At 38.5% G+C, this 9,567-nt stretch overlaps 1 protein-coding gene across 1 annotated transcript; it reads left to right on the top strand.

The window, feature by feature from the left end:
• Positions 1 to 2,048: 2,048 nt before the first annotated feature.
• On the top strand, positions 2,049 to 8,044 carry plk2b (polo-like kinase 2b). Its single transcript, XM_079383759.1, has 14 exons — positions 2,049 to 2,316; positions 2,540 to 2,647; positions 2,737 to 2,853; positions 2,947 to 3,076; positions 3,171 to 3,354; positions 4,066 to 4,264; positions 4,348 to 4,495; positions 4,571 to 4,665; positions 4,788 to 4,917; positions 5,035 to 5,115; positions 5,405 to 5,564; positions 6,505 to 6,634; positions 6,788 to 6,898; positions 7,422 to 8,044. The coding sequence occupies exons 1-14, from the start codon at positions 2,125 to 2,127 to the stop codon at positions 7,611 to 7,613; spliced, it is 1,977 nt and encodes a 658-aa protein (XP_079239885.1). The 5' UTR covers positions 2,049 to 2,124; the 3' UTR covers positions 7,614 to 8,044.
• The last annotated feature ends 1,523 nt before the right edge of the window (positions 8,045 to 9,567 follow it).

The following is a 9,567-nucleotide window of genomic DNA, read 5'->3' as shown; positions in this document are numbered from 1 at the left end:
GCAAACTTCAGGAGCTTGACAGAGGGGTCTTTAGCTGTGCAGTTGTTGGTGTAGAGGGAGAAGAGCAGTGGGGAGAGAATGCAGCCCTGAGGAGCTCCAGTACTGATGGTACGAGTGCAGGATGTGAATTTACCAAGCTTTACTAACTGTCTGTCTGTCAGGAAACTGTTGATCCACTGGAAGATGGAGGTGGGGACGGAGAGCTGAAGGGTGTCCGTGATGATGGTGTTAAAAGCTGAAGTCCACAAACAGGATCCTCACATAAGTCCCTGGTCTGTCCAGATGCTGCAGGATGAAGTGCAGTCCCATATTGACTGCATCATCCACAGACCTGTTTGCTCTGTAGGCAAACTGCAGGGGGTCCAGTAAGGGTCCGGTGATGTCCTTCAGATAAGCCAAAACCAGTCTTTCAAATGATTTCATGACCACAGATGTTAGAGCCACAGGTCTGTAGTCATTAAGTCCACTAATTTTGGGTTTCTTTGGGACGGGGATGATGGTGGAGCGTTTGAAGCATGAGGGGACTTCGCACAGCTCCAGTGAGCTGTTGAAGATCTGTGTGAAGATGGGGTCCAGCTGATCAGTCAGCACAGATAAAAATAAAAATAAACAACATCAAATAAAATAAATGCTTTACATTCTTGTTGGGGAGATTTTTCATTTCTCGAGCGAGTCAAATTCCTCAACTTCACTAAAAGAAAAGATAAATGCTGTTGTCAGAAATGTTGTGTAACACAAAAATCCAACAGTTTTTGTACAAACAAAAATTGAAAACATACCTTGAGTAATAAATGGGGCCCTGGAGGAACACCTCTTCAGCCTCCTGCCAAGACAAGCCCTGCAGCTCGCAAAGGCCATGAATGATGGCCTGTACAAATAAACCATCTGGGAAAAAATACAAAAGTCACACGCAAATTATTTAGACAACCCAACAGAGCTCATATTGTCAATTCTACGCAGATTACTTGATATTTTGATGAAAATAAACTCAAGGCCGCATTTTATTCCAAAAATCTTATTTGTAAATATTACAGAACTTATTTCTAATTGTTACACTGTTATTAGGTTACTATTATTGTCTGTGGTAGCACTTAAGATTTGTAAAGTACAATAAAAAGAACGTGCAATATTATTTTTCTTACACATACTACTACTACTAATAGTATGACATAATAGTAGTTAATACAGTAATACGTACAGTAGACCTACATAGTACTAAAATATGTTACAAATAATAATTTTATTATATATTATACATTTTATTTGAACATTTTTACTTTAACGTTTTTTATTTTGTTAGAAAACATATGAAGTATCCCAGAATGGTACAATAACACAGAAAATAAGAGCAAGCTGTAAATATTATAAAATAATGCTATCTTTCGACACTAATTTTTATCAAATCAAACACTGACTAAGCTAGCAATAATAGGTTACGCACCACGTGTTTGAAAATAACTGGGGAGAAAAAATAAATACTAAATTTAATACTAAAATAGGCTATTCGTTTGTTGGTGTAATAAGATATCACATTGATTTACGCCATAAAACTGGTAATGTTCAGGAATCGCTTTAATAAAATTAATAACCTTACTCACGTGTCCGATGTTGCTTCTTGCTAGCAGTTTTATAATGTTGGAAATGATTACGGTACACACCGCTACAAAACAAATGTTCATCCAAACAGCAGGAGGGGTCTGAAAAAACGATAGTTCTGGGAGGACTGGTTCTGCCTGCAGCTTCATCTACTCGTTTCAAACGTACATATGTCTTTACCATCGTTCATTTAGTCTATTGTTGAACCACGCTAAATTGGCAACATCAGTAAATCTCGCTTGTTTATGTGTATTCATCACTATGCGAGAGATTGCCGTGTGGATATGAATCCCTGCTCAGATAGACCTGATTTTATGCGATAATCTTTTTTCAGCAGATGTCTATGAAGTGTCTAGGATGTTTAATAATGGATACAGTGAGGTAGTTCACAGATGACAGAGCTCACAAGCCATATAGGGTCTTCCCGTCTCGTGACGCAGTTAGTCTGGAGCAGAGGCGCGCGGCGCTGAGGTATAAAAGCGAGGAGACACGCCGATCCAGCAGCACTGTGACAGCACACACAGAGCCATGGAGACACTGAGGAATACCTCTTACCCAACTATAACGACACACAACGAAAAGATGTGTGAGCTCAATAAAATAAGTGAGCAAGGATGGAAAAAGCCAGAGGATAACAGTCGGATCGGCACAGAGTACTCCAGAATCATTACAGACCCCAATACTGGGAAATGTTACTGCCGGGGAAAAGTTCTAGGAAAGGTAATAGGTTCAGTATTAACGCTGATGTTGTTTATTTATTCAAAAGTTTTTTATTATTTGATGTGAAAATTATTCTATTTGAAAAAGGATTGCTGTCTGTGCATGATTGCACTACTTTTGTCTAATATGTCTATAACTATCTGTCTATGCATGCATTGGTTATGATTACATTGCTTCTTCTTGGTTAACATTATACTTATCTTATACTTTCTCTATATCATAGGGAGGCTTTGCAAAGTGCTATGAAATGACCGACCTGTCTTCAAGTAAAGTCTATGCAGCCAAAATCATCCCGCATTCGCGTGTGTCAAAACCGCACCAGAGAGAGAAGGTAGGACAGACACATGCATATAAAAATTGCACTGCACAAACGATTGATCAAGACCTCTCACTATTATGTTCTGTATTCTGTTGATCCAGATAAACCGAGAGATTGACCTGCACAGGGCTCTCAGCCACAAACACATAGTGCATTTCTACCACCACTTTGAAGACAAAGATAACATCTATATTCTGTTGGAGTTCTGCAGTAGAAGAGTAAGTTTCAAAGTCTAAGTGTATTAATGTGTAATATGTAATACAAATGACTGTGTGCCCCATGACTGACTCCTGGTAATCTTTTTTTTTTAGTCACTGGCCCATATATTGAAGGCACGTAAAGTCCTAACAGAACCTGAAGTGAGGTATTACTTGAAACAGACAGTATCCGCTTTAAAATACCTTCATGATTTAGAGATCCTGCATCGTGATTTGAAACTAGGTATGTATGCATATACTTACTGGACATGCATGATGTTTATTAACATTCCATCAGTTAAAAAATGGTTAAAAATCTCCTGTTTTATCATTCAAAGGCAACCTGTTTGTGAATGACTCAATGGAGCTGAAAGTGGGAGATTTTGGGCTGGCTGCCAAACTGGAGCCAGTCAGCAACAGACGCAAAACGATCTGCGGTACACCCAACTACCTGTCCCCGGAAGTGTTGAACAAACAGGGCCACGGCTGGGAGTCTGACGTGTGGGCTTTGGGCTGCGTCATGTAAGTTTGTCACCCTCAGATTTGAGGGTTTCCTCTATATGCTATATTTATAAATTGCTTAGTGTGAATAGGCAATGACTGCCGGTTCATACTTGCTCTATCAATGAATGTCTACTTTTCCATTCTATTTGTGTATGCCATTGTATTCGGTGGTTATGCTTTAGCTTCGATGCTTGAATGACATATTAGCAGCATGTGGTGTACAGTTTTTCACCAGTGACCTATTTTGGGATTACTTACTCAACCTCATGTCATTTCTAACCTAAATGACCTTCTTTCATCCAATGAACACAAACAAAATTAGTTACTGAAGAATGTGCAGGTTGCTCTTGCCAAAATAATGAATGTAATGCTGTTTGTCAAGCTCTAAAAAAGCTCCATGAAAGTGGTCTTGCACTATATTTCAAGTGTTTTACATTGTTATTCACTCAATTCTGAGCTATTAAATCGTGAACTTAGTTAATACTTAATACTTAATTACCTTTAAGAAAATGTGATGGTTCTTTTATTGCATTCTTTTTGAAACTTGACAGCAGTCCGCAGGCACCAGTCTTCATTCATGTCCATTAAATATAAAAAAAGTAGCCAGAATATTCCAAAAAAATGGACAAAGAACATGAGACTGAGTATATAACTATTTTCTATTTGTTGGAACTATTCCTTTAAGAGCCAGACACTTATTAATGACACATTTCACATCTTCCTCTTCAGGTACACCATGCTTCTGGGTAAACCTCCATTCGAGACCACTAACCTGAAGGAGACATACCGCTGTATCCGAGAGGCCCGTTACACCATCCCGGCCTCGCTTTCTCTCCCTGCCAAACAGCTCATTTCCGGCATGCTCGCACAGAACCCTGTGGACCGCCCACACCTGGATGACATCATTAGGCATGAATTTTTCACCCAGGTAAGTTTATTTGTTGCACCACAGTAGATTAAGTATATCCAGCCAAGCAGTTCGTCAGTGTTTTTGTCATGATTTCGCCGCAGGGCTTCATGCCAGAAACTCTGCCTGTCAGCTGCTGCCATTCTGCCCCAGACTTCCACATTTCCAGTCCAGCCAAGAGCTTCTTCAAAAAGGCAGCTGCTGCTCTCTTCGGTGGCAAGAAGGACAAAGCCAAGTACTATGAAAATATAAGTAAGTTCTTGCTTTAGTTAGCTAGTGCACTACTCATTTCAGATGACCCCATGAATAACTGTTTTCTTCCGACAGATCGCTTAGCCAAAGAAGAGGAAGACATATTCAAGCTCCGTCAGGATTTCAAAAGGACTGCCATCAGTAATCAGATTACTACACACTCATCCGAGGTGAGCATTGTTCCATTTATAGTAGGCTATAATAAGGAATTCATCACCAACTTTGAGATATTGATGAACGTTAAGTGTTAGGTCATTCATGACACACATATGCTGCGATTTTTCCTGTTTAGGAAGGAGGAAATCCATCAGCACCTACAAGAAAGCCTGTTACCCAGGCAACTGCTGGAAGGCCGCAGACAAGAGATACCATTCACTTGATTGTTAGAGGCAGCTTGGGTAGCTGCAGCAGCAGCAGTGAATGTAAGTGTGTGTTGTACGTGTGTGTGTGTGTGTGTGTGTGTGTGTTTCGCCTGTTCATCTGACTCCAGCTCATTAGTTTCACAAGCTGACGCAATGTATCCCACTGTCTCTCCGTAGGTCTTGAAGACAGCACCACTGGCACTGTGGCAGAGGCTGTTATTAGTGTTCTGAGAGGCTGTCTTGAACACATGCCTAAAGGTGAAACTTTACACTTCACACCTAGGGTTTTCTATACCGAATCCATTCTATAGAGCAGGCATCCTAAAATCTGGCCCACTCCTGCAGAGTTTAGCTCTAACCCTAATCAAACACACCTGAGCATGCTAATCAGAGTCTTCAAGATCATTAGAAAATCACAGATAGGTGAGTTTGACCAGGGTTGGAGCTAAACTCAGATTGGACCTTTAGGGAAAGATTTGAGGAACACTGCTATAGAGTAAAGAAAATATACGATCTTTGCATTTAACAGTGCCCTTTTTCCCCACAGCGGACAGTCTTCCCAGAGGAAATGGTTGTAATAGCTTGAAGTGGGTGACTAAGTGGGTTGACTACTCCAACAAATATGGCTTTGGCTATCAGCTGTCTGACAACACAGTGGGCGTCCTTTTCAACAACGGAACGCACATGAGTCTCCTCTCTGACAAGAAGTAGGTGCTTCAAGTTGACTGTTTGCTAACTCAGTTCCGCTATTAAGTAACTCCAAACAAATATTCATATGTAATGCCAATTTGATTCATTTTTGAAGTAGGCAAACATCACACAACACATAGTCATTAAGCAGTTGCTAATTATGAAATCAGTACCGGTATTCAAATTCTGGCCTGCAATTGTTATTATAATGTTCCATGTGAAAATTCTGACCATTTTTAAAGATAACATTTAACAGTAAATTATTAAATTATTAGTGTAAGAATTACTTGTGAGTGTTAGATGATGACAGATCCTTCATCTAGATGAAAAATACGAGAAATGGGTATCCACAACTAAACCTCCAATATTGTCTAATATGCACTACCATTCAAAAGTTTGGGGTCAATAAGTTTGCTTTTAAAAATTCAACCTGTTATAAATGCAATAAATCTGTTAATGCATTAAAATGATCAAAAGTGAAGTCTTTTCAGAAACGAACGAAATATTAAGCAACTGTTTTCAAATTGAAAGTCTTTAGTAATAGCTGCTGAAAATTCAGCTTTGCCATCACAGGAATAAATTACATTTTTAAATATATTAAAATATTATAATATTTCCCAATATTATGTAGTTGTTTTTTACTGGATTTTTGATCAAATAAATGCAGCCTTGAGGAGAATTAGAGACATTTTAGAAAATTTGTCCTGTTTTTGAATTGTAGTGTATAACCAGTATCCCCAATATTATTCCTTACGATTCCCATCCCTAGTTTTCTAGCATAGCTTCTAGATGATCTTCAGAAAGAAAGAAAAACTGCACCAGTATTCTAAAAATGTCAGTTGAATGACAAATGGCATTACACATGAAATATTATAAAAGAGTAAGCATTAGTCATAGACCTCTTATATATATATTGACTGTGTAGTTAATAAATCGATGTTGTCTTTGTTTTTATAGGACTGTTCATCAGTATGCTACCCTCAGCCAGAGGTCTGTTTTTTCTGTTATTGAGGTTCCTGAGTATGCTGTGGCCCAGGTCACCATCCTCAAGTACTTTGCCCACTACATGGAGGAGAATTTGATGGATGTGAGTGTGCTCTTATTTTCAACCCTTAAGTTTGTATTCAGTTTTAAAATTGTTACAGGTCTAGAAGTCAAAGACTTAATATTCTGGTCTAGACTTCAGGTTGTACAAGAAGTTGTTGTGTTAATATATTGTTTATCCTTATTTTTCATGCAGGGAGGGGATATGATAAGTGAACAAGATACCCAGAAGACCAGAATATATCTTCTGCAGTGGCTGAAATCAGACAGAGCTTTATTGATGCTTTTCAATGATGGCACATTCCAGGTAAAATTGCGGTCATCTTTATTCATTACAAAGCAGCTCTTAAACTGACAGTTCACCAAACATTCTGTCATCTCAGAACACGTATAACTTACTGTCATCTCTGGAGTATAAATTGAGATGTTATGATAGATGGTTATGTTGGTCATTTCCATAAAATGAAAGGGATTTGTGAAAAAGCACCATCAAAGTATTATAATATTTAGCTTTTTGTCATTGTTGGAGCTTGGATACTTTCATTGTATGGAAAAAACATTTTTTTTGGTCTACAAAAGAAACTTTAATGCAGCAGTTGGTAGAACTTTATTCCTCATGTAAAAAGCTACTGTCTAGTGCTCTCTAGGCCTATCAGACCCCTGGGTAGTTATCAGTCAGGTCTGTCTTTGTTCAGATAAAAAGCTGTGTATATAATAGCACTGTGGGAAGAAGAAGGTCACAAACCCTGCTGTAATAACATCCTGCATCCTCTGAGAGTGTTTCACGTCTGTTCCAGAATAACAAAACCTTTTTCTTCATCTTCCAACAGGTGAACTTCTACCACGACCACACCAAGCTCATCCTGTGCACACAGCAGGACGAATATCTGCTGACATACATCAACGAAGAGCGAACCTCCACCACCTTCCAACTGAGAACGTTGCTCAGCGCGGGCTGCACTGCAGACCTGAGGAGTCGTCTGGAGTATGCCTTGAACATGCTGCTGCAGAGATGCAACTGAGACTGACAGATGAGGAGAACAGTTGGCCACTAACTCAGCAAGATCTGATGATCTCTTTCGGTGCAAGGGCACAGAGAAGGGCTTGTTGAACAGGATGTCCACTGGATGTGAACTGGATGGAGCTATGGAAAGGTTTATAACCAAGACAGACTCTGTAGATTTACAAATGCTGAAATTCAGAGACTGGAGTGAAGAGGAATGATGTGATCAAAAACATTATAGAGAGGAAAGAAAATCTGGGCTGGGACCAGGCATCGTTTGACAAGAAACAGACTTCTTGTGTGTATGTGTGGTAAAATGTTGATGGATCACACATGCAATGTGCAAAAATTGTTTGTTTCTTGTTTTTTCCTCTGTCCTTACAGAATATTTATTGTGTACATAATTCTTTTATTTATTTAATGAATAAAATCCAAAAATTCTAACATTTGACCAATGAATATTTATTTTATACTATATACTAGTATTGTCTTTTTTCTAAATATACTGAATATATATGTTCAAGTTTATTTGTATAGCGCTTTTTACGATACAAATCGTTGCAAAGCAGCTCTACAGAAATTGAGTTTCCACTATATATTTATGTTGCAGAACCTTAATATATTTAACTTATGGCAAAATTCTGTATGTTGTCTGAGCATTGGCATCCTCTGAGGGGCTGGCATCATCTTTTCTCAGGTGTTCGGTCATCTCAGATCATTTAAGGGTTGGATTCAGACTGAAGCTTCTGTAATTCCTAGTTACCATGGGATGTTAATCCCGTGGCAGAAACAGAGAAACAAATAGAGACATAATTAGCGTAGCTGCTGTTCCATGTAAGCAAAAATTATTTGTTCAACCCAAGCTAAATATTATTATTATTCATGTACATTTGATCAGATATAACTGCAGTACAAGATTATAAAATGCATTATGTGAATGCTTGGCTAAAGAGATGTGTCTTTAATCTAGATTTAAACAGATAGAGTGCGTCTGAACCCCGAACGTTACCAGGAAGGCTATTCCAGAGTTTGGGAGCCAAATGTGAAAAAGCTCTACCTCCTTTAGTGGACTTTGCTATCCTAGGTACTACCAAAAGTCCAGAGTTTTGCGACCTTAGGGAGCGGGTTGGATTGTAGCGTGGTAGAAGACGAGTTAGGTACACAGGAGCTAAACCATTTAGGGCCTTATAGGCAAGTAATAATATTTTGTAAATGATACGGAACTGAATAGGTAGCCAGTGCAGAGACTGTAAAATTGGGGTAATATGATCATATTTTCTTGACCTGGTAAGAACTCTAGCCGCTGCATTTTTAACTATCTGTAGCTTGTTTATTGAAGATGCAGGGCAACCAGCTAGCAGTGCATTACAATAATCCAGTCTAGAGGTCATGAATGCATGAACTAGCTTTTCTGCATCAGAAACAGGTAGCATGTTTCGAAGCTTGGCAATGTTTCTAATATGGAAGAATGCTGTTTTTGTAACATGGGAAATGTTAATCAATGCTGTCTAATATAACACCCAGATTTTTGACTTTAGAGGACGTAACAGTACATCCGTCTAGTTGCAAATTTTAGTTCAAGAGATTGTGTGTACTGTTTTTTGGTCCAATAAGTAATATCTCTGTCTTATCTGAATTTAATAGGAGGAAATTATTGGTCATCCAATCTTTTACATTTTTTACACAATCTATTAGCTTAGATAGTTGAGAAGTTTCATCTGGTCTTGTTGAGATATATAGTTGAGTATCATCAGCATAACAATGAAAACTAATCCCGTATTTTCTAATAATATTACCAAGGGGCAACATGTATATTGAAAATAGCAGAGGACCTAGGACAGATCCTTGTGGTACTCCATACTTTACTGGTGATACACAATTGAGTAGACACAAATTTTTCTAAAATTTTAGACATAAACAGAAGATTTGAAATGGGTCTGTAATTTGCCAGTTCACTAGGATCTAGTTGTGGT

The sequence above is a fragment of the Barbus barbus genome, assembly GCF_936440315.1.
Source record: "Barbus barbus genome assembly, chromosome: 29".
Classification (NCBI taxonomy): Eukaryota; Metazoa; Chordata; class Actinopteri; order Cypriniformes; family Cyprinidae; genus Barbus; species Barbus barbus.
This window is presented reverse-complemented; position numbering and strand designations above follow the sequence as displayed.

Coding starts and splice junctions, on each gene's coding strand:
- plk2b (XM_079383759.1), top strand. CDS start 2,125: ATGGAGACACTGAGGAATACCTCTTACCCAACTATAACGACACACAAC. Junction 4,496..4,570: donor CAAGTACTATGAAAATATAA/GTAAGTTCTTGC, acceptor TTCTTCCGACAG/ATCGCTTAGCCAAAGAAGAG. Junction 4,918..5,034: donor CTGCAGCAGCAGCAGTGAAT/GTAAGTGTGTGT, acceptor GTCTCTCCGTAG/GTCTTGAAGACAGCACCACT.